This window comes from Anser cygnoides, chromosome 17, assembly GCF_040182565.1.
Source record: "Anser cygnoides isolate HZ-2024a breed goose chromosome 17, Taihu_goose_T2T_genome, whole genome shotgun sequence".
Taxonomy (NCBI): Eukaryota; Metazoa; Chordata; class Aves; order Anseriformes; family Anatidae; genus Anser; species Anser cygnoides.
Window position 1 is genome coordinate 3,454,236 of NC_089889.1, and position 24,935 is coordinate 3,479,170.

A 24,935-nucleotide genomic window follows, 5' to 3' on the forward strand; every position below is an offset into this window, starting at 1 on the left:
AAAAAAACACTTCAACAGCCCCTCCAGCACCATGCTAGCTAGTGTCACCACAGGAGTGATTCTCACTCGTATAAAAACCTGATCTGTTTTACTGTTACCGAGCTGTGTGTCGGTGGCAGGAGTCTGCTCTGTAGGGGCTGACGTGCAGCCCAACTGCAGCGTCCCTGCGTCCAGCCCACTTGCGTTACTGTCATGTTTCTTCCTTTTCCCAAGCTATGCACCCTCTGTCCCTGAAAGATTACAGTTTCTAAGAAAAATGAGGGCCAGGAAAAAGCAGGGCAGGAAACGTGGACAGAAAACTGCCCCTTTAGCCAGGCTTCCTCAACCCCAAAGCTGCTGTGACAGCGACTTCCAGATAAAACCCCGTGGCCTGACTCACAGGAAAAAAAGAAAAAAAAAAACAACGAAGAAACAAACTAACAACATCTTTCCTAAACTCTGTGTATTCCTTGTACCAAATCCCTCGGGCAGGAAGGTTCTTGCCTTTTTGAAACCCAGGGGGCTGTCTGTGGGAATGATGTGACCGGGGCAGGACACAGCAGATGCTGCCACACCGGCACAAAGTGACCAAGCCCCTGCGACAGCTCCTGCTCCAGAAGGGCCCTGTGTCCTGCTTTTCACAGGCGGCAGCCCGGGAGGTTTCTCCAGCAAACACTTCCAGCCCAATCCCGATGCCTGGAACAGGACCAGCACCAGAAAGATCAAGTTTAGCCACAAACCATCAAGACTAGCTGTTCCTTCCGGACATTAGATACAGGTGGACAGAGGTGCCACTGGTTTACCGCGCTGGCTGAAACGTGCTTTGTACCATGCCTGAGAGCAGACCTCACCAGAGCGAGGAAGATCCCAAAGCTGGAGACCTGGCTCGAGTGGCACCCTGAGCACCCCTCTCCCAGCAGCACATGGCAGACCGATGCGTGAATTGAGATTTAACTGCAATACTACAAGAGCTGCCATAAGAAGCAAAATCACTTTTTTTTTTTTTTGCCTGGCTATGGATCTTTAATACTCATTTCAGTGCTGTACCTTTTTGTTTACGGACCCATTCGTCAATGTTCTTACTAATTGTTTCGCACTCAGTGAACGGCACTGGGCCATCCTCCTAATGTACTGCTGGCACCGAGTTAAGTCCTTGGGGCATCCAAATGGCACGTTTCGGTATATGCTCTTTGCAGGCTGGGCTGTGCCACCAAAGCAGGGAATACTGAAAGCAGTTGAAGATACGGAAGGTTCAATAACAAAACAAAGAAGCCAGCCAGCTGCTCAGCACAGGCCAGACCCTGCCTGCACCAGTCACTAGCCAGTGCTGGGCACTCTGCAATTGCTACCCTAAGATCAAGAGCCACACAAATTTCAACACAAATTTCTGTTGTCCTTAAGTCGTTATGATTCTGGAGATCCATTCCCAGTGGCTGAACTAGGAATCAGCACCTGCTGCAGTCAAACCAAGCACTGCTTGGCCACATCGTGCTCTTGAAACACAGGGTAGAGAGCAGAGAAGCTTCTGAAAGCCCTGTCCTGACAGCAGGGTGTATCAGATAACAGCTAACGGGCATTTCATCACTGACCTCCAAAGTGCTTAATTAATAGTGCCAGATCCTTTCCCTCTGCTTTGTTACAGAACATCACAGCACGGGCAACATGGCAACTGCACACCTGAAAATCATCAGGGAGAGACTATCTGGGATAGCCAGCGATGTTGCCATCCTGTATGACCACATAACGTACTGGACTGCTCATGAACAGCAAGGGTCAGCTTGTTAAATAAAAATAATTTAAAAAAAAGGCGGCTGAATCAGGCACCCAATGCAAAATAGAAAAAAGGTGAGAATGGGCAAGTAAGACACGGGAAAGAAAGAACCAAAACAAAGTCAAGTCTCATTAAAATCACAGATGCAGCACCAGCCACCACCAGAATAAATGAGGCCATGCAGCATTTACAACGGTAAAATAAGGCAAAACGAATGCTTCAAAGTTTGCTTTTTAAGGCAGAAGTCGCGAAATTAATTTTCAAAAGCTAACACATACAGCTACCTTGGGGTCTGAAAGCCTCAGTCAGTGTATTCAGCAGAGCCACAAGGACTGTCCAAACACAAGATACTCAAATGGACAAAATCTGGTCCGACAGGCATTAGACTTCTGGCCACAGTGCAGCGTGGCTGAGCGCTGGGGAGTTGGACGCTGTGGACAAACCAAGCAGTTCCCAGGGGATCCTGCACATGAGCAGGGCCACCTGGGGACTCCACGTCTCTGTGCCAAAGCCTCTTCCCAGCAGCACAGCCACCACAGAAGGAAAAAACCTGAGCATGTGGCGGCAGGCCCCCCTTCCAAACTCAGCACTGTAATGCCAACTCATTCTTTTTCCTGCTGGGTCTCCCAGACCCCAAGCACGACCCCAAGCAGTTTGTTCATGTGGCACAGCCTGAGACACAGCATGAAGATTTCAGCTCCAGGAGGTAACAGTGTGATCTCCAAAAAGCACCCCAAGTACCCAAGACCACAATACAAAAGTGTAGATTACACACACTCAGCAAAACCGGCACTTTTATTGGAAACATCTTGCCAATTCAGTACGGGAACGGGGATACTTGTTTCCATGAAGCTGTCCTGGTGCTGGAGAGCACCCAGAGGGCTACTTTCCATGAGGAGGGTGGGATTGTTCTGGATTGTCTCAACTAGAAGCAGATGGGAAAATAAAAAAACAACAAAAAACAAAAAACAGAAGGACAAAGAACAACAGACATGCGGCCACAAAGTGTTAACATACAAACAGTTACAACTGAGCACTTCAACTATGAGTCAGGGTCTTCAATGAAAGGAAAACCTTCAAATAGAGGAAAAGAAACAAAACATGGGTGACTTTCCAAATAGACCCACATCAGAGAGATTAACTGGTAGCAGAAGAGAGCAAAATGATGGCATTTCAACAACAAAAGAAAAAGGAGTCTCTTAACCAACTCCTCCAAATGAGCCAAATCCATAAATACCCAGCAGATCCAGAGAAATCTTTTTTTACTACAAGGAAAAAAAAAATGTGCTCTAAGGGAGATTTACTTGAATGAGACTCAGCCTACACAGTGCAAAGCACAGTAGTAAGCAGGGATGTGAATCTGATTTCACTCTGCATGTTGGTCATAATCAAACAGGGACCCAGCATTTAGTACGGGTGCCAGAACAAGAGTCTAAGAGGCTTCCTGAGCCCTGGACAAAAATAAATAAATAAATAAAAGCCAGCTATCTGTGCAAGGAAATACACACAAATAGTGTTACAGAATGTTTAGTACATAACTAATTATAATTGAGCACCTGAATTGCACATGATCACCAAATCATATCTCTTAATTATAGCAACAATTAACTTTTCTGGAGCACCCTACGGTGAACGCTCCTGCTTTAGCAGTGGCTTTGCAAATCATGGTCAGAACAGTCCTTCTGGGTAATGCATAAATCTCAACATAATTTTTACTCTAATGGAAAGGAATAGTCTGTTACTTTATGATAAGCTAACGAAGAGGCTTCATCTTACACAAGAAGAGAATGTACAGTTGCTTTTTTGTCAGTCCTATTCACCATGGCAAAGCAGCATCTCTTTTAATAACAAAGCTCAAACCTGGAGAGGGTTCTGAAATCGTTCTACCCTTCTCATGGTTGAGCTAATTGCTGTGTAACTCCTCTCCATTACATTACATGGAAGTGTCTCTCTAAACTTAGACACAACCAACTTAACAAAGGTCTAGGGAGGCCCAGTAAATTAATAAGATCACTGCTTGTTGCACAGAATGATAACCAGAATGAAGGTTGCTCAATGGCAACGGGGCTTTTGCTTCAGGCTTCGCTGAGAACAGGGGACTTGAAATATATTTAAGGGGAAGAAGGTAAGATGTTCAGGATTTTTCATTTTAATTTCTATAAGAAGCCACTTGCAGCTGATATCTAAAGCATACCCCCAAAAAAATCTGCTTTTCAAGTTGCTACAGATTCCCCAAGCTGTTGTAACTGGACTGGGTACAAATGCAGTTGTGGGTGGATCCATTTTTAAAAAGTGTTGCAGCAAGATCTTTGCTAAATTTGATGAGTGAGTAGGGCCTGCAGAAAGTATTTTATTCACTCCATTAAACATGGATTTTAGTTTATGCCCATTTAAACAAATCAGATTCAGCAATTAAAACAATCCTTAAAGATACAGATACATACAAGACCACTGTTTTGCATTTTCAATTTAAAAGTGATGCAGAGTATCATTTTTTTTAATTCACCTCTGGATACATATTTCTCTTCATTTGGTCCTACATGATTAAATAAATGGAAAGTTACCAGAGTTTTAGAGAAAAAAAAAAATCTCAATCCTTCTAGCTGATGGCTTTCGTATTTGACTCTGGTTTGCCAGCATGATTTCTTGTATGCTGTAAATCTAGTTTTACAGTAGAGACTCTTAATTGCTCTGTTTACTGTAAGTAGGCTTTGACTAACAACCTACACGGGAAAAATTATGGTGAAATTGTTCTTCCTGCCCCAAAGCCTTGACCCTGCAGGGAGCCAACACTTTAGGTGAAACAGAAAGGTCAAATTTAGTTCTGCACAGTGCTGAGCTTCCTGAAGAGCTCCTTGCAATGAGATCTTGCACTGAAATGGCAACAGACCATGAGAGTCTAGGCACAGAAGTGAGGTGAAGATGGCAGGAAATATAATTTATTTAATTAGATCAACTGCAAGAGCACTGATGTAATGGGAGCTGAGGCAGGGCATGGTCAGGACACAATTGCTTCAGATGCAACCCAGGCAGCCAAAAGGACATGCACACAGCCATTTTAGACATTGTTACTGCTGCAATTGGGCTAGAGCAAGTGAAAAGGCCACTGATGGCAGAGGAATCCTAGGTGTTCTAGGAAAACAGTGTCTCACGAGCAAGGTGGCAAAGGCAAGGCACTGTCACCAGCCCACCCGTGTGCAGTAGCCAGTCCTTTGGCTGGTTCCATGAAAAAGCAAAGGGTGCAACCAAGTAAATCATCTCATGATGTCACTACTGACTCTGCTCCTTCCAGTCTTCGCTGGCGTCCCAAACATCAAGGTCCTTAAAACTCAGGCAAGTTAATCATGTTTCATCCAGTCCCAACCACAAGCGCCAGCTTGGGTATTAAACAGGGACCTTCAAAGAGAGGTCACCACATTTTGACTCTCAGCAGCTGCTGGCCTTTGTGTGACAAATGGCAGGCATTTGAGTCACAAGGCACCGACTTTGTTGGAAGAAAACTACTTTTCCGATAAAGCAGGAACAAGGTTAACATTACAGGGCCAATTCCCTTTCTTGGCCTTTCCAATTGCTGTGATAACCTCATGTGAAGTGTGGATATAACCCTTCAGAAAGCTAACATGAATCCAAAGTGACTTACCCAGAACAGCAGAATTGCCATCACCCAGTGGGAACCTCTGGTAACGGGGAATATTAAAGGGGGGCAAAAGGTAAAACTTTCTCTCCAGAAGAGGCTCGAGGCGTGAAGCAGATGGGTCTGCAGGGTGGAACAGGTTATAGACCTGCTGGCAAGCTGGTCTGAGCTGAAAGACTAAAGAGATGGAGAAAAAAATATTCAAGTATCACATGGTTATTTGTTAGATTACTGTAACTATTCGTCTGTAAAACAGATAACAGTTAAGTTTACAAAAACAGAAAAAGCACTGAAGATTTATCATCTTCCTCATCTTCCATTTTAATCAATGGAAACAATTTATCAGTACAGCATTTACAGATTCAAAAATTTCCCAGTATTTTTAATGTTTTCAACTAAATGACAAATAAATTGTATCATCAGTATCAGCTAGAGCATACAGTGATCTGATTCCTTATGGTGCAGTAGATGTTATACATAAATATTTGTTTTTTTACTGGATTACTCAGTGAGCTCAGCAGTTTACATCAGGACTTACTGTCAAGAGCTGGAATGACAGTTTTTCGTAGTGCAAGAACCAGACCCAGGGGAGAACCAAAGAGGAAGAAGTCCGTGATCTCAAACTCAAACTTTCCAATATTTCCTCCATCCAGCATAGTGGAGCTACTAGATCGCCTGGATCCCGGGTCATTTCTGAGAACACTAGAATGTAAACTAGAAGAAGAGCAGAAAATAAAGACAAAATTTTATTCATGTTGGTTTTTCATAATTGATGACCAGATAAATGATTGACTGCGAGAATTTTGTCTCTTAAGTGAAGAAACAGTGCCAATCAACCCACCATGCCTCTTCACCGTAGTTTATTATCCAGCAAAGTGTCCCCCCAAACAATGACCCCATTTCATTGGCATAATCTAGACTGTACAAAACCAAGCTTCAAGTGGGTTCGTTTACACACTCCACTCTCCTCAAATTTTTTAAACTTTTTTTAGGAGTCAGAAACTTGGTTACTGCTAGCAGAACAGTCATTGGTAAGCTAAAATAACCAGCAAAGCAAAATTACTAGAGCACCAAGGGAAAAAGCAGATTTACAGCGATTCACTCTATTACACACATCACTGCTATGCTTTCTAGTTGTCAACATTTGAGTTCCTGCCACCACCTTACTCTCAAATGTTACGGAAAGTTGTGCTTACCCATTTCTTCCTCGTGCAAGTAGTTGAACAAATGTTACAGTATTAAAAAGGAAAGAGAAAAAGAAAATGGGAGGGGAAAAAGAAAAAGAAAGATCAAAATCTGCAGGCGGGTTTCTAAGATCCTTGCGCACCAAGTTTGAACCACGATTTCCAAGCATGTGCATGGCACACACTGGGAATGGAAATGTGGGGTAATTAACTCAGTGACCATGGGGTAAATTGTTTTTATCATGCACCCAGGACCCTCCCACCTCTCTTTTGCCCACGAGACCACATGTGCCAAGTTGTTACCACGCAAACTACCTCTTAACCCCAGCCCAACAACTCCAGATAACTGCACCTAAAAGATACAGAACGTGTCTAAGGTTTTTCTGTTCCTTCCAGTTGTCAAATCTCCTTGAAAAACTCAACCTGCGTGCAGTGCAGGCCGGCCGATACAGAGGTTTAAAACAGGGATTTGACGTCACATATCCTTTGGACACTGAGGCAGAGGAAACAGGAACCCTCAGATAACAAGCCTGGGAATCCACCCCCGTGCTAGGAAGCCGTGTTTCTTTGCAGGCTAGATCTGGGATAAAGCTGAAGTGGCAGATGTGTAACACTAATAACCTGGTTCACAGAAGGTTTTCTGAGATCATTCTCTCACGACCGAAAAGCAGTAAGCTGCTATTTCTTTTCCTCTCCAGGTTCTGCAGATTCAGACTGCAGCCTTGCTGCGCTCTCACTGCTACAACTGCAAGTGGAGAGCTGCAGACAGGCTACCAGCAACATCTTAACAGGGTGTTTTCGAACACTTTAACAGGCATCAGAACAGAGTCTATAAAATATGTAGGATAAATGGATACCACAGCAGTTGGGCTGGATGAAAGGTTTACTGGCCTGAAGTCAGGGATGATGCAAATGGAAGTCTCTACCCAGCCCCGCGACGAAGTCCCAGGTGCTCCGCAGCACTTGCCTGGCCCTGCGTGCCACAGCACTGGCTCACTGCTGCTGCTTCTGAATGCAGCTGGGCACTGCCGTGCTCAGGGAAATGGGGATGCTCACTCCCCACCATCTGGAGCCCTGGAACCGTTGCACTCGCTCACCCCTGCGCATGCTTCCCCTCTGGGATAGCTGTTCTTCAGTAAAAGAAAAGCTGCAAATATGCAGATGGGAAGAGAAGCGGGTTTCACGTGGACTGAGTTTTCTTGGCAAACAGCACATTGCCCCAGAGACAGCACCTCTGCTCTGCTGGCTGCTGCTCCCAGTGGTGCTCAAAACCTTCTTTCTCCTCGTGCCCTGATGCCAGGTACTGCCTAAAGGAGCCCGCTCGCACGCCTGCGGTACTATTCTCCTGGTTACCATCCGCAGGGAAATAATAAGCTGACTTATGCCAGACGTACAGATCACAGAAAGTCAAAACAGTGATGTCAAAAATGAGAGGAACAGGAGGTTAGAGCAGTGACAGCTAAAATGAGTATGTTCCCAGTTCTGTGATGTGAACGAGCCTCCCCGAGATCACACTGCCAAGATGTGCAACGCTGAAACAGATTTAAAAACAAGCCACCTTCAGTGAAGCTACAATTATTTTAGCTGTCAAGACTGCAACGCATTAAGTTTGCCGTGTGTAAGGAATACAAAGTTATTTACAATAAGTTGGGTTTTGCCAAAGAGAGGGCAGGCGGCAGCGTGATCCGAATGAACGCACCACAGAAAGGATCCTGACGGCGGACGTGTTACGGCAGGGCAGGTACGAGGCTTTTTGTGTATTTGCTCCTCTTCCCGTGGCATCTCTTCGTGGGGAACGGAAGAGAATGAGAACAGCCGTGCCGCTAAGCAATTTGGACAGCTCCTCTCGTTTTACCGGGAACTTGATAGTCTTTTTTGCAATCAAAAGAAACGAGAGCCAAGGGGAACTCTGAATCCATCATGCTCCAAGCAACCTACAGCGCCCTGTTCTCCCTTTAAAAAGCAGCAGATGTACTGTGTGCATTAATTAAACAAGAGCTTATGGATTTCAGAGGCAAATCAACTCATTTACAATAATACAAGTACAGCACAGCCAGAAATAATGTAGTTGTGCAGAAGGACTGAATTTAAAAATAAATGTGTGATTGTAATCTCCAGATGCTGCTCTGGCTTGCTGGGCATTATCCCAGAGAAGCGGGTAGGTCTGATACATGAATAAAAATGAGTGTCTTTGGCACCAGCTGAAATCTGCAATAGGCACAGACAGAAAGGCCCCCATATGCCAGGCTGCCAGTATGCGGTGCCCATTAGGAAAACTTGGCTCTGCTCCGCCAATCTCCTGCACGAAGCTGTGTCACATCAGAGCTTAGTTTTCATATGGGAAAATCATTATTTAGTGACAGCGGGAGCGCTGGGGCACTCAGCCCATGACTGCGCTGCTCAGCGATGATGGCTGTGAGCATGAGGTCTGAGGGCAGGGCCAGGTGTGACACCCTGCCAAGATGCTGCGGTGGAAGAGGAGAACCCCCTGCCCCTGAACCACCCCTGCGCGCCAGGGACCGGAGGGGTAGAGGATGCAAAGACAATTTGTGGCATCAGGCTGCTCTTTTTCATGAATTAATCTTGCTCTTGAGATGTGGGAGAGGCTTATTTTTGACCCAAGGTCTAAAGGATGATTTAAAAAGATACGAAAGCCCCAAAGAAGTAAAGGTGCAGAAACCCATCAGCGCACTGAACGCTGACGGCCCTTTCCAGGCTCCCCTCGAGTGCTTCCTGAAGGGAGCAGCCATGCTCCTTAGGAGGTGGAGCAAGAAGGAGCAGGACAAAGCTATCTGAAGAGACAGATGGCACCGTGCAATCCCTCAGCCATCGCAGGCCCACTGCTTCTGCTAAACCAGATGCAAAAATACAGCAAGACGCCAGCCCACTTCCCTGCGCTCGGTCTGTGATCTGGAGGTCAAGAACAAGGAAGAGAAAGCACATTTTTGCATGACTCATATTTTCTCCTGTAATACAGGAGGCCGGTTCAATAAGGTATGAACAAGAGACTGATTGCCTTTTATTAACCTGCTAGAAATAGCTGAGAAGCTTATTGTGTTTTTTTTTGTTTTTTTTTGTAAATGCAGCTTATCTTTCTGAATATAGCAACTCTGTGCCCCAGTGACATTCCCTTTGGTGTTTTCTCTCTCCTATGAATCTTCTGCAAAAGGGCCCCTGACGTGGCAGGACAACAGGAGCCCCTGGGCTGGAGCAACAACTGCAATTAACGAAGAAGCAGAAATTCAAGACAGGATTTCAGCTCAGTACAGGACAAAAGAAACTGCCTTGGACACAGTTACAATGCAGATAACAGCGTTTGCTCGGGGGAGACATTGCTCCTCAGTACCTGGGACGTGGGGGGAAGAGGGATTAAGAGGATGATGCAGCCTGTCTGGTCCTGTAGGAGAGAAAGGGATGGGCTATCCAGTTCCACAGGCGAGGCAAATGAGTCAGAAAAAAACAGTCAGAAAAAGCCTCTGGGCTTACAGAAGTAATCCCTGAATGATCAGCAGCAATGGAAAGACCGCTATGAAAATTTTATCAATTATGTTAACAGATATGTTTCTGAAAGTCCATTTGAAGAAGCTTTGCAATGTGATACTGAGGGCTTTGACAGTGAGTAACATATCTGAAACATGACCTTGGTGCAAGGGTGCAGCCCTGGCAGGGGACAAAACCCAATTCCCCGTCCTTGCTTCATGCAGGGGCTCGGGTCGCTTCGCCAAACAGTCATGTAAGTCATCAAATAGTCATGTAAGACAGCAGAGAGACAACAATCCTCGTGTGTAGGTGAAGGCTGCTCCCCGAGTAAGCCAACCACCGAGGGCTGAGAACTTCTTGCCTAGAGCATCTAACTATCCCGGCAGCAGAAACCTACTCCTATGACAGGAAAGGGCACTGCAATTCAATCTCACACTTGAACTAGGCCAAAATTAAAGGACATAACACATGCTCAGCTTTCCCAACAACAGGTCAGCTTTCAAAGATGCTTAGAAATTAAAGCAACACTCGATCCCCAATCCTGCTTCGCTGTTTTCACTCACGCTATTTATGTATTTGCTTTATGACCTCCCTGCCCACGGCAGGGGGTTTGGAACTAGATAATTTTTAAGGTCCCTTCCAACCCAAACCATTCCATGCTGCAACTGCAGTACAGCAAAAAAGAAGTTACCTGACTGCCTGGGTTGTCAAGAGACAGGATGAAGGGCTGCTTCCTCCCATTGTAACACAAAGGCAGTAGAGCAGCTGGATTCTCTCTCTGCCACTAATGGTGCTGTTAATTTTTTTTTTTGTATATACAACACACTCAATGAAATCTATACTCCTCCAATCTAAAATTACACTTTCTTCCACCTTCCTTGTCACAGGATGACGAAGCAACATCCAAGTTTCCTAGGTGCATTGATCTCAGCTCCAGAATATTGCTGGTTCTGTTTCTTCTAAATCTTACCTTGAAAGAAAGGCTTGATGCTGCTTGATTGTGTCCAGTTCGTAGGTGGATGAATCACTCCTTTTTCGTGGCAGCTGCTTCTTTGGATCTTCTCCATTGCTACGGGGAATATCGATGTTGCTCCTGCTGAGGTGTCTGCTGGCTTCCAGATTAGAGCCACTGGAGCAATAGGTGTTGTTCACTGTTATTCCAGGAGACAGGAGGTCGGTATCCTGGGATTTGAAATACATGGATTTACCACTCTGGCAGCTGAATCAGGAATACACCCACATTTATCTTCCTCCTTCCATCCTCCTCTCCCCATCTACACCAAAATCCCATTCAGAGCAAAGCCACCAAGTCCTGAGACATGCTCTAGGACATACCTGTTGGCCTGGCCACCAAGTAGGAAGAGAGTCTTTGGTCTTTCATGCAAAGATCCTTACTAAAATCAGGGGCCGTGGAGGCGTTGTGGCCAGCAGACCCATTCCCAACAGACGCTGAGAACCAGCATTACCTGGACACTCACAACACTCCCTCGCCGACTGCTGTTCTGGCTCTCGGACACTGTCTGATTGCTGTAGCATAAGGCATCAAATCCCAGAATTCCTCCAACACAATCTCCTACCAAACAGACCTGAAAAAGGCAACAGAAGTGGGGCGGGGAAGAGCCCTTTGACTTCAGAGATGACAGTTAAAAGGAGTGCTGGATTATACCTGGGAAAGCTGCTGTAACAGGATAACCAGTGCTTTTATCAGTAAAGCTATTTTGTCAATGAACATCCATTCAGACCCTGCAGACTCCTACTAGCTAACACAGCTAATATGTTCTGGCTGTCCCCACCAGCCCACTGGAACAGGGTGAAAGCAACACAGAGTGCTGACTACGGCCCTAACTCCAGCCTCAAAAAGACAAGCTCGATTCCCTCCTCACCAGCTCTCTGTGCTACTTCAGGCAAGCTTCCCTGTGCTTCTGTTCCCTGTTTGCGCTGTGAGGAGATAATGCTGTCCTGCCTCCAAGCGTGTTCGGCAGATAGGCACAATACAGCACTGAGACCCCTGAGCAGGAGAGGGCTGTCTGGGGCCGCAGGGCTGGGAATAAACTTGGTGTGGATAAATCACACTGCAGCAGAGCAGTGGGTACAGCCTGTTCAATAGCTTATATCCCCCTGGGCCAGAGAGTGCCTTTGCTCACAGAGGTGTGATGCTCAGTCATGGTATTTACAGGGCGCAGCAGCTGTGCTGTCTCAAAAAAGAAATCCACTTTTGCAACAGGCAACCCCAGTGAGAGCTGCTGAAGGTCCTTTAAAGACAGGAACACTCAAACAGCCTTGGTTTGCAATGGGAGTAGAGATCACATTTAGTAACAAAGGTAGCATTCCTGATTTGGAAAGGTGTGTCATGCTGAAAATTGATTAACTTCACAGCTTTGTAGCTTCATTTCTGAACACAAGCTCTGACTTTGTTTGGAATCCCAAAGGTTCAAGACAGAGCAAAAGCAATAATCTCTCTCTCTTTCAGAAAGAAATGGAAGCATGCTTTCTTACTGCAGCTCAACACTGTCGTGTTTCCATCCCTCCTGAGAGAGTAGCGAAAATAGAGCTTCAGAAGGAAATTGCTTCACTTGCTCTTCCTTTCATTGTGGCTATAAACAGCTGCTGGCTCACCTGGCCATTGAATGACGTGCCCTCCTGGGATCTGATGAACTCGCTGTAGGCCTGGTTGGCTCTGACGATGACTGTGGCTACTGCTTCTTGGTACTGCGGGGATGATGTCGCTAGCAGAGGGAGCGCAGCAAGGGGAATGTGGTCCTGGCTGTTGGATAGGCAGCCTTCATCATAGCTATATGGGCTCAGGCTGGAGAGGGCAAGAGAGATTGGAAATACTCAGCCTAAGATGCAGAGTGGGGAAAACCATTTTCAGACAGTACAGTTAGTAATGAGGATTGCTAAAAAAAAAAAAAAAGAAAAAAAAGCGCCAAGATAGAAAAGGCCATTTACTCCAATGTGAATGGTTGAGAGCTTAATAAATCTTTCCCTCCCATCAAACGTAAATCTTCAAGGACAACATACTTACAGTGATAGAACAACCCTCAGACAAGGAATTAAAGCCTTAGTATTTATTGGATTAATTAGAATAAATCAATCACAGAACTCTTGCTGCATGATTACTGTATTCACTGCAGCTAAGTATGAAATCGAGATTGAATGCCTCTCTAGTATATTAAATAAGTGCATTCTCAAAGCGTGGTCAGAGCTATCACTACCACATACAGAGCATTTCATGGATTAAAAAAAAAAAAAGGCAAGCACAAAATTTAACCCATCCACTTACCTGGACACCAGCGAAAAGGCTTCGGAGCAGATGGCTGGGCAAGGGACTAGCCTGATGGCAATGTGTCCAAGAGCAGCTGGGTAATGTACCCTCATCACTGTGTCAAACACGGTCGTGATGGTGTTGACATCCCCTTGCTTAGAGCTCTGATCACCACTTCCCGAGTCCAGGATGTTCCCCCCGTGGAGCACCAAAAGGAGGACATGGATTTTACTTGGCTGCATTAACGGCTGCACTGACTCGTCCTGGGTGGGGATGAAACAGAACACAGTAGGAAGGCTTGTTCTGCAAAGAAATTGTATTTGTCCCATGTGCATTTTATGCAAATTTTATCACATTTTCTCTCCCAAGCTAATACATGGTACCTATAATACGTGCATTAGCCACATCAGTGCCACAGGAGGATGAAATGCCTGCTCTCAAACACAGTTGAGATGAGAAAAGAAAGCTAGGGAAGGAAGAGAGATGCTTAATTCAGAGGACAGTGCAGGCACAAGCACAAAAGAGCACAAACTGATCCTGAATAAGCATATGCTGAAAATAAGGTTTCTTAAGGCAGGAAGCATGAAAATTTAGAATAATCTCTCCACGTTTTGGGTAAGAAACTGAACTGTCTTGAAGAGGGAATGTGCTTAATTTATGGAAACGGTCGGTCCTCAGATACACCTAGGTGCAACAGCAGAGAACCTGACTCCTCCTTTCAGGTCTCATTTCCCACACAGGTGCACGCACAAATGCCCACACTGCCTCAGTGTAATCGCCTGTCCTAAGCAGGTGGAATGCTGAAAGTCCAAACCAAGTTAAATAAATTGCAACCGGGCAAAACATGGCAGAGGTAAAGACTTTGCTTGTGTGAGTTAGGGTGGAAAATAAAGAACTAAAGGATGGGTGTTGCTTTATGTTGGGGTGCTGTGCTCAGCAGCAGCTGACAGTAAAACCTGTATTCGGCAAAATTAACAAATGAGGTCAAACAGGTGTGCAAATGGGAGGTTACTGGGGAAAGATGTAAGAAGAGATCAATCACTGCATCTGCTTGCCTAAGAGAGAAATTATAAATACATTTAAGGCTTCATATTTGCTTGTACTATTAGAAAAGAGGAACCGAAGACAAAAAACTTAAGTTTCCTGTAACCAAGGACTGGCCAACATCTGTCTGGGAGGCTGCTGCATGAACACAGTAAGGGCTTTTATCACGGCTGTCCAGGTACTTTGCTTCCTGCATCAAATAAATTCCTTGCCTTAACAGACAGCCTGTAGTTTGTACCTGAAGTGGACAGGATTATCACCACCAGAACAGCTGTACACCCAATTCTGATGTCCCAAGAGCAGGTACAAGAACATACACTTGTGCTGGTTGCACATTATAACACAATGAAGCACAAACTATTTTTAGTATCTGTCCACTGTCAAGGCTTTCAGTGTTAATGGCTCCCATGCAGACTCAAATCCCACTACCCCTACACCTCTGAGACATGTGGAAGCAGGAGGTGCTGATCTCTTCTCCTGTGCCTCATCCCATGGGCTAGCAGAGAACATTTGAGAACATCCCGGCTCCCTCCCCAGAGGAAGGCAACTCCCTGTAGCCATTGGGAGGGGATAAGGAAGGGGTAAGAGGCAGCAGGATTTTCTGTTTGGCAAATTCTTTTCATTTTAGCATCTTTAGTCGCCTGTTGTCTTTTGAGCAGTAATTGAGCCCCTGACGAACATGCTGGTGGGAGGGAAGCATGCCCAGGCACACATTAGCAGCCTAGCAGCTAGCTTGCATTTTTACCAGATAATGTTAAAGCATGTGTTAATACACGGCCCACCAGAAGCATTAAAATTCACATCCAAGTCTGTAATAAAGATTTTCCAGACTTCCTGCGCAAGAATGGCCTTTAATTATTTAGTACCATTACATTGTATTAATGTCTGCTCTTTAAACCTCTGATTCCAGTTTACAGTGCTTGCAAGGTGAACTTTTGCCTAGCTGGAGGCATGGGAGGAGTTCTCTCCACATCTCAGCGCCGCTTTTGATTTCAGCCAAATGTTTAAGTGCTCATTTGGAGAACAACATGAGTCACCAAGCTCGGGTCATCTGGAGGCTTATCAGCAGTCATTTGGAGGCACCTTTCCCTTCCAGTTCATTAACCTCTGCCCTTAAAGGAAGTGGGGAAAATGCAAGCAACTGCTGATTAGTTTGGGGTGGAGGTGGCTGTTTCGAACTTTCTTGTGAGATCTGGAGTCACTTAAGACACCTGATTCTTGGACTACCTTTAGGTAAACTGGAAGTCCCCACAATGGTGGCTAGGAATTTTGAACTGTTTTAGTGGACTATTTGTGAACAACTACAAATAACAGCCATTTTCATTTCACTTTCAAGCTCTTTTTCTAAAATGAAGCCAGAAATGGGAGGAATCCAAGTCTGTGTAGCAAGACAGCAACTTCTCTGCACCTTTTCAGCCTCTAGGTGAAATCTTAGGGCTGTAACTTGTGGACGGCTTATGTTGAGTGGGCTGGAGCCATTCCCATACCCAGCCACCCACTCTCCCTATAGCCCTCAGTCTCTAAAGCAAAACCAAAGCACCATGAACGTACAGCTTGGCATGTAGAATAGTACCAAAGTCCATACCACACTTATGGTCTTTGACTGACTCTGACATAGCTTGGGCTCAGCAGGCACTCTGCAAGCAGCTACATCTGTGCAGCACAGATGCTTGCAGGGTAGGATGAGTACAGCCACTCCATGACACGCGGTCTCACTAGGACTCTGAATTGCAAAAGCCTGTATATTCAAAATCTGGAAAGCCAGGGGTAGTTATTTATTATTTTATCCAAAGCTCTGATACAAGCTGTGCTATAACTGGTTTCCAAACAAGTCCCTGAGCAGCTCAGAGGAGTGGGCTACAGCACAGCTGTGTCAGTGGGACTACGGCAGCCTGCACCATGGTGCTGCAGGAACACGGCTCTCCTGCTCCCACATCTCCACCAGCTCATTTGGCATTATCAGGGCAGCTCTACCAGCAGTGCCTCAGGCAGCAGTTATCCCCACAGGATCTGTGTTTTTTCCAGCTGGATACCTGACACTGCCTGCAAACGACAGAGAATTTTCGATATGATGTTCAAAAGACAGGTGAAATAATCCCTTAAGCCTAGCCATGGAGTACAGAGCATGCCAGCGTGGCTCCAAATAACACACAAAGACAAGACATCGCTCGCAGCAAAGGAAACAGTTTACCCCATTTACCCCACAGGGAGACCTTCCAGCAACAAGGGATCTCATTATAAGAAACCAAAGCACTTACTTCAATGATGCTGAGCCTCTCTACGCTGGAGCCAACGTGGTACTCTGCTGACGTCTCGTGATACAAGTCACCTGGAAGCACAGAGGTTTAAAACATCAGCACTGCAAGACACTTTGGCAAAGCCAGTCTTCCAATACAGGCAGATTGTGCCAATGCCTCTCAGCCTCTTTGCCTCATAGTGCTTTAATTATTTCATCTAATTGCCCTCTCTTTCCCACCCGCCTCCTTGTACCAGCGAAGCCTGGGCAATGGCAGGTCACTTATTTTCCAGCAATTTCTCATAACCTCAGTAAGCAATAGAACACAAGCACGCTATTCTCTCATTACAGCAACCCAGAATCCTTACTGCATTAAGCATGGCAACAACGGGAAATCCCTGCACAATTGTCAGAAATGATCAATTTGTGGGAAAAATAAAAGGACCGGTTTGAACTGTTCGGGGGAACAGAGATCTGATGTGTTCGTGTGTCTGTGCCTACACAGACCGACTTTGTACCAGAAAGCCTAGGTGTCAGCTTTTACTGTGCTGCTACATGAATCGATCTGGTTGAGGAGTCAGCTTCTTTTCAAAACGAGCAGAAAATAAAACCAAGGCAGGTACGGATAAGAACAAAGGATGGAGCAAGAGGAAAGAAAAGCCAGGAGAAATTTGAGTAATTCAAGAAGGAGCTGGAATATTTCATCATTATACGAGAAAATCCTGGCTGTGGCACAAAGGCACCCAACCAACATGGAAAATAAAGAGAATCGAGAGCTTCCTTATCCCAGCTCCCACTGGGCAATTCTTTTTCAGCAGCACTGGGCACATTTTTGTGCTCTGTCTCAGCTTTTCCTTTTATGAGACGAAGATAACAAGTTTTACCTTTTTCAGACTGGGGCTGTAACAATTACCTGGAAATACTGTGAAATATCACATGCAGCTTTGACTAAAAAAAAAATAAAAATTACCCTGGACATCATCGCATTCAGGGGTTTCGATTTTATCCATCAGATCATTGGAACTCCATTTGGTTATTTCTTTCGGGAACATTTCCTCATTGTCAGACAAATCCTCTTTAAAAACAGATGTTTTGAGAGTCACACACATACAATATGTATACAGGCAAGAGCACAGAACAGAATTTTAAACAAAAGACCCCACAGCTCTATGTAATCTCATAAACATTTGAATGGTTTAAGTCATAATAAAACATGAGACTTTACCAGCTTTTGTTAAATATAGCTTTTGTTATACAATATATTCAAAAGCCTATTCTGAAATGAAAACAAGACCTTTTAGTTGCACGTTGGTAAACAAACAAAAATCCTAAAATGTGGAAAAAATCCCATGGATTTTTAACACTACCATTTGAGGCACCAAGTTTGATGTTATCCTTGCCATGCCTTCTGCTTGGCACCACCTTGTAACACCGCTCGAGGATGCCAAAGCAGCCAGTAGGTTCCGGTATAGGAGAGGACAAAGCAACATTCACTACTAGGATCCTCCCTGAGTTGTTTGAAAGCTAAGTGAGGTCTTTGGGGGAAGCAGCGATAAGGATCACTATTGTTAATAGGATGGAATACCTAAAAAGGCATGAGTAATAAAGGAAACAAACTCCCTAGGCTATCTTTAGCCCAGTTTCCTTAGGAGACAAGACCACACTGCCTGAGTGTCTGCCATTTCCCTCCTACCTCGAGATCCTCTTCCCTGGCTAATTTTACTACAGTTGATAAAGAACAAGGGTCCCAAAAATATGATGTTCCTAGAAGCGTAACAAAAAGGAACAGGCATATGAAGGGCAGTCCCTATAAAACATCCCCCAGCAATATCCAGAAAGGGTAACAGCCTTGCTCTGTATGAGCCCCCAGAGGATCAATGCCAGGCTGGGGGACAAGGACAGCAGGCTCGTGCTCTACACCCACACAACACGTGGAGGCACTGCACAGCCCTAACTGCCAGCAGCAAAAGCCCAAATTGGGCTTTCTGGTGAAAGAACCAGAGCCCAGAGCCCTGGAGCTGCCGTTTGAACCCACAGCAAAGCAAACAGCAGCAGTTCAAGTCTTACAATGATGCTTTTGGTATGAGCTGCTGGTTCCTTTTTTTTTTTTTTTTTTTTTACATTAAGGATGCATCTTTTACTGTTGCAGAGGTTAATTGGTTTCTAATTTATTTATTGTTCTGTGCTTATTATTTCTTTCCTGAAAATTTTGGGCTTGTAAATTTAATAAAGAGCTATAAACATAATAATAACAGCAGCATTTACAGATGTCTTGACAATCTAAAAGCTGTAATCTTTGGAGAGCCAGCCTCGGATTCCCCCTTGTTGCTGTACAGTTACTAAGAAGATAATTACGTGGAAGAATCCCAGAATCAGGAACAAAAAGATTATGAGATATATTACTCTTTTCAGCATATCTGAGCTAGCAGCTCAGATCTAAGCGCGAGCCAAGCAAAGACCAATCATTTTTAGGAGTTTCTATTTACACATTGACCATAAAAAGACAGCAACCTGGAAACCTGGTATCAGCATGCCATTTCCTTTTTCAGCTATGGAAAAAATCTGAGTAAATCCCCCGTTCCCTGCACGAGGCAGTGCAGAGCTACCTGTTCAGAGCAAGGGGAAAGCATGTGCGTGCGACACGCGTGCTGGCAGAGAATTAGGGGGAAGATAGCACTCCAAGCTCCTTCAGCAACTTAAGCTAAACGTTGAACTTATTTCCTCGAGAGGTTTAATTACAGCCCTTATTACTGCTTAAGTGATCACTGAAAGGGATACTACTCCTGTTATTAGCATTTATTACAGGATAGAAATTAGATATTACTGTATTTGTCACCACCTTTACCATAGCATGCCAGTGCACGGGGATGAGTGGGAAGCCCAAGACAAGGCGGCTTCCCAGGCTCGGGGTACGCCCACTGCACGGCAAGGAAACACGTGTGTGTTTGGGAAGCACTGCTGAGGAACTCTGCTGGGTGTCGGCTCGCATCCTGATCCGTGCCAGTTCCCGTGGCACGGACCCTGAAAGCCTCCTGGGCAGGATGAGCCGCAGCGGTGCTCAGCCCCTGCTCGCAGACCCAGAGCCAGGAGCTGACACCCGCATTGAGAGGTCCCTCCCGAAGAGAGGGCTGTGTTGAACAGCACACTCATAAGCCAGAATCCCATTAAATCAGGCAGACTTTTCAAACCCAACTGTGCGGGGACTGCAGAGCACAACCTGTACGTAAAGGGAGGTGCACTGTGTACGAGCAGAAGAGGAGCTGCTGCTTTTCCTCGTAAACTCCTCAAAGTATTGCAACAGAGGGGCAGATGCCAACCGCGGCACACATTTTTGTCAGTTCTCCTTCCCAGGCCCCTCAGGAGCACTCCAGGGATTCCCTGGGGGCCTGCATCCCAGGCAGAGCTGTCTCCATCTCAGTTTTATTACTGAGTAGTTAAAAAGCCAAAAAAAGAGGGTGGATAGCAGCGATGCCATTTCAATGACTCACTCCTCTCTTCTTGTATGTATATTGCTACAATAAATCCCTACAAAGTTTTTGTAGATGCTACATAAGTTAATAGAGACACTTAAATGAAGTTGGCCCTTCTCTTTCTGGGCAAAAGCCACATTCATCACCTTGACTTACAAGCACACTGGCCACTTGAGCTGCTATTGTGCAAGTCCCAAAAGCATGCCACATTTTACCCCAGAATTTAGGATGTGTGCCTAAATACTTGATGAGACAAGTCTTCTGGAGCACGACACTATCCATTTTTTGAGACTGAACTTTAGCTGAACGTTACTGAATTTCTGCTTTACAAAACTGGGGTGTGATCTTCTAACAACTCCATTTCACAGAAAGGTCACCAACTCCGGCAGCACGCGTTGCGCACAGAACTTAGATTAGCATTACGAGCCGAGAGAAGGGTCCATCTGTTGTCAGCAGAGATGGAGCCTCTCAGGCTTAAACACACATTAAGTACAATGTAGAAAATGAACGCAGTGGCACAAAGCTTCTTCACAAACATGCACAGAAAAAAAAGGAAAAAAAAAAAAACACCACAGCTTTCTCCTAATATGAACAGTCAAAATTATTCTGGGAATTTTGCAATGAACACTGATGAATTTTGGCACATGAATTACCCCGCTGCATTCATTACTGTATTTCTAGGAACAGGGGAATAAGGAGTTAATAAGGCAAATTTTGGTCTCTTCAAGCCCGGACAGGACAATTAATCATACCTTTTACTGATTAAAAAATAATAAAAAAAATCTCGCCTTACTGAATCAGAATCATTAAGACACACCCACCGTCCAGTTAGCACTGCTGAATTTTACCCACACATTTGCACCGAATCAAATACAGCTCCAAAAGCTTAAGACTGCTCAAGATCACTTCAGACATATCACACAATCTGAAACGTTGCTGTTATATATAAGAGTCTGCTGAGCGATGCTGGGGAAGCTCGAAGAAGCTGCACTGACGCTGCACACAGCTTGGTTAGAAAGGAACAGACTTTAAACAAAGCCAAAAAGTCTTGCTTCCTTCCCCACTCACCCCCCAGCCTCTCATGCTTTCCGTCCTCTTCCCCCACCATTTCAGGTAACAAATGACGGTAATTTAGGCTCCACGTACCATGTGCATCAAAGTATTCATCATCTGAGCTGTCATCCGAATCCCTGGCAATGCTCTGCATCCTCCACTCAGAGATACTATGGCGTGAGGGACTTGCTGGAAGAAATAAAAAAGCCTTATGCGATATGCTACATCGACAAGACAGAGAGTTCCCAACATGATCTTTGCTGGAGGAAGAGTCGTGTGTTCTCTATGAAAATTCACTGCTGCAATATTAAAAACACAAAACCCCGATGATGCTGGTGTGATGTCAGTGTACCGTTTTACAGATCCTGTTTGTTTACTGTTGTTATAACCTGCCAGCAAGATGTTACATTAAAGCAAGCTGTTTGTATCACTCTTATGCTATTTTGAATGGCAGCTATTTATAATTGTTAGTAGGACGTGCAAAATCAGCTGGGTTTTAAAGTTTGCAATTAGGAAGGAAGCAGACTGATTGGAAGCTTTCTTCGTGCCTTTAATCAGCACACAAGCCAAGCCTCTGCTTTGCTAACTTTTGGGTGGGTAGCTCAGCAGAGCAGCCTGGATAGAAATAATCTGTTTTCTGGAAGGAAATTGCTTCCACACAAATTGGATTAGAGATCTATTTAAACTTTAAACTTGAATGATTTAAACAACATGCTCTCCAACTACTTCATAGGGGAGCTGACAGAACAGCTGTCCTGGTGTAGCGAAGAGAAAACCCAACAATCCTTCTGGTTCCTGCTCACTCTCCTTTCCTCACACCCACCTGCTCCCTTTTACTTTCCCCTCCGGAGCTCCCTGCACCATATATAAACGCATTACAGCACTATTTTATTCAGATATATTTTAGTAATGACGCAGCCTGAACTCTGCTTGACTGAACGTGTCCCAGAAACGCAGTCCGATGAAGGAAACTGCTCAAAGAACAGGAGACACAGTTCCTCCCCTCTTTCAGATCGCTCTTGCATGTCACAGACAGAGCACACACAAAGCCCTTGCAGCAGCCACCCAACCTAACGGAGCAAAAACCGGAGGAGACTGACAAATTCCCATTTAGCGTGTGCAAAGACACTGAAATGCTCCGGTTCCTGCGAGAGCTGCACGAGCTCTTTCAGGCTGTTGTAACAGCACTGACTATGTGAGCAAAACGCTTCTGATTCTAATTTTGCTCCCTGATTGTCACACGCAAAGACAGCGGAGACCCTGTGCAGTCATCTAATTGCAGCTCAGCGCCGGCTGGGCAGCCCCCAGCTACCCCACCGCCCACCCCTCTGGGAGCAGGGGGAGCTCGGCAGAGCAGCGCTAATTCACGCCGGCGTGACGTCAAGGCACTCGCATAATAGTTGCTAAAAATAGAGCATATAATAACATATAGGACGGCGACAAGGGTCCTGCTATCACCAGAGGTCTCGCCCGTATGGTATAGAAAAGACTGAGATCTTCTGGGGAGCGGCGGTGCTTTTTTCAGCCGGAGGTAGCGGTTCGTCGAGACAGCCCTCCTTGCTTCCATATGTTAATACGCTGCCAGCATGAAGAAGGATTAAAATATCCGTGTGACGTACTTCTCAGCACATCACAATTCATTTCTTTCATTACTTTTTCCTGTAAAAGCCGAGGCAATCTGCAGTTTAAAGCAAATTCACGCTTTGCTACCAGCGAAAACCTTTAAGTAGAACCCTAAAAGGTCTGAAAGCTACAGCTGCCAATGAATGTGTCAGCACTGGAAGAGGGGTTTCATAACAAAGAGCATAATGAGAGATGGGCACGTCGCTATAAAATCCTGGTGCAAGAGAAGTAGCCAGCATTTTTATCTTTATCCAACGATTTATGAAGCGTCTGGTAGGTTCTTCCCCAGGGCTCACTCTGGTGAGTCATCACGAGGCAGAACTACTGCTCATATCTCATTCACCCTGTGATGAAATCAGTGATGGAGTGGTAAATAAAAATTACGAATCAGCTCCCAATATTTAGTACATATGAGAGATGGACAGATAAGCTTCACTCATTCAGATGCCCCTTCCACTGTCACTGGAAGAAATGCTGCCCCTTGGGGTTTTCAGAAAATTCAAGCCTTTTTTCCCTCTTGCTGCGAGAGCTATTACCCAGATATCAGCTGTGCCTGACTAAAAGGAGAGGGAACTGTTGAATATTCAAGCCTTTTTTCTGTCACTTGCTGAGGATTCACCCCTTTGTACAGAACGGTTCAGAGAAAGGAGGAGTTTATCGTGGGGGAAAAATAAAAGGAAAAAAAAAAGGTGACTGCTGGTGGAGAAGTGAATGATGATGTTCGGGACTCAAAGCTGAGCCCTTACAGGGGCTTTAACAGCAAGAGCCTGAAAACTTGCTGAACGGTATTTAAAGGGGAACGTAAACTTGATCCATGGTCTCACCTAGTCCCAGGCTGGGAGTTTTGGTCCCCAAACAGCCACCACGCACTACCACCCACGAAAGGCAGCAGCCCCCACCCACCTGGTTTCAGAGTACGGTGACCTGCCTTAATTTCTCCAGCAGCCGATGCGGTACCGTGCTGTGTAAGCTGTGCTGCGGCACCCACGGAGCCAAACGCCCGCTTTCGAAACGAACGGCATGTGGTGAGGTGTAACCACAGCCCAGGTGCCCGGGGTGCCTGTTGGTAACTGCCTCCTGGAAGACGGGAGCAGTTAACAGCCACCCGCTGCTGGGCTGGTTCCATAGGGCCAGGCAGGTCACAGCACACAGGCAGGCATCCAGAAGGGAACATTCCTGAAGGATCAGGACTTGTAAAAGCCACCAGTGGCTCGTGGGTAACAGGGATTAACCTCCTCTGCACTGCTTTGTCATCTTCTGCCACCCAGCACTGCCACCCAGCCCCTTCCTGCTCCTCTACTGTTTTTCATAATTCCTCTGCTTTTGAGGTTTGTAAGAAGTCTGCCATGTATCACTTTGAGAGTCACACTTACAGGATAACTACAAACATTTCCAAGCCCACAAGAGGCCACCTGAGAAGACTGAGCCTACAACACCAGCAGCAAAAGCCTCCTATGAGAGCTGAAAGGACTCCCAGGAGAAACATGTGTTGTCCCAAAAGTGCTGCCATGGTCACACTTCTAAAGCCCAACCTCCACACAGTTCAGAGGAATAAATCATCAGCAGCATCTTACCTCCTCTCTTTGAAGACCGTGAGGACTTGGAAGAGGTGGACCACTGCTTGGTGAGCGATCTCCCAGAGGCTGTTTCACTGTTACCAGCAGCATCTTCGGTGTCCACAGGTGAAACTGTGTCGGCTTCAACATCCTTCTCACCAGGAGTGTCCTTCACTCCATGCTGCTCCGTATCATTTTCGCTGCAGAACTGGGCCATCTTCTGAGCCAGCATCAGCTGCGCCTCTTTCTCCAGCTGCCGGATATCCTCAATGGTGAGCCCGTACCACTCGTCCTGCCAGCACCATGCCTGCCGATGTGCACGGACCATGACCTTCCGCAAGCCTGCAAAACCAGAATGGCCCAGTCACCAAAGCTACAGAACTGCAGGAGGAGATGCGTTCCCTTCCCCTAAACCTAAAGACACCGTGGCATTGATATTACAGCAGTGTCGACAACACAATGATGCAAGCCGCAGAAAAGGATTCATTGCATTTATCGACCGTGAGGATGGCAAATTGGTCATTTCTGTAGTGTAGCTCTGCAGTTCTTGCTAACCAACCATCCACCGAAAAAGCAGCTGGTATTCTGCTACTGCTTTGAACTCTTGGGAAGGGATTTCCTAATTCCAGATCCACGACTT

General features: G+C 45.6%; 1 protein-coding gene across 18 annotated transcripts in view; it reads right to left on the reverse strand.

Moving 5' to 3' along the window:
• PITPNM2 (phosphatidylinositol transfer protein membrane associated 2) overlaps positions 1-24,935 on the reverse strand; it is a 132,862-nt gene that overhangs the window by 15,223 nt on the left and 92,704 nt on the right. For 8 of the 18 annotated variants that reach the window (XM_066979224.1, XM_066979221.1, XM_066979223.1 and 5 more), the window contains 11 exons: positions 24,314-24,637; positions 21,210-21,305; positions 17,564-17,668; positions 16,616-16,686; positions 13,332-13,576; positions 12,665-12,854; positions 11,515-11,634; positions 11,019-11,230; positions 5,923-6,098; positions 5,391-5,561; positions 2,526-2,675 (listed from right to left, as the gene is read on the reverse strand). In XM_066979224.1, the coding sequence (XP_066835325.1) occupies positions 2,526-2,675; positions 5,391-5,561; positions 5,923-6,098; positions 11,019-11,230; positions 11,515-11,634; positions 12,665-12,854; positions 13,332-13,576; positions 16,616-16,686; positions 17,564-17,668; positions 21,210-21,305; positions 24,314-24,637 (1,860 nt within the window). Of the gene's footprint in view, positions 1-2,525; positions 2,676-5,390; positions 5,562-5,922; positions 6,099-11,018; positions 11,231-11,514; positions 11,635-12,664; positions 12,855-13,331; positions 13,577-13,613; positions 15,465-15,494; positions 16,401-16,615; positions 16,687-17,563; positions 17,669-21,209; positions 21,306-23,642; positions 24,252-24,313; positions 24,638-24,935 lie in introns of those variants that run through there. The other 10 variants (XM_066979227.1, XM_066979229.1, XM_066979230.1 and 7 more) reach the window with 8 other exon arrangements.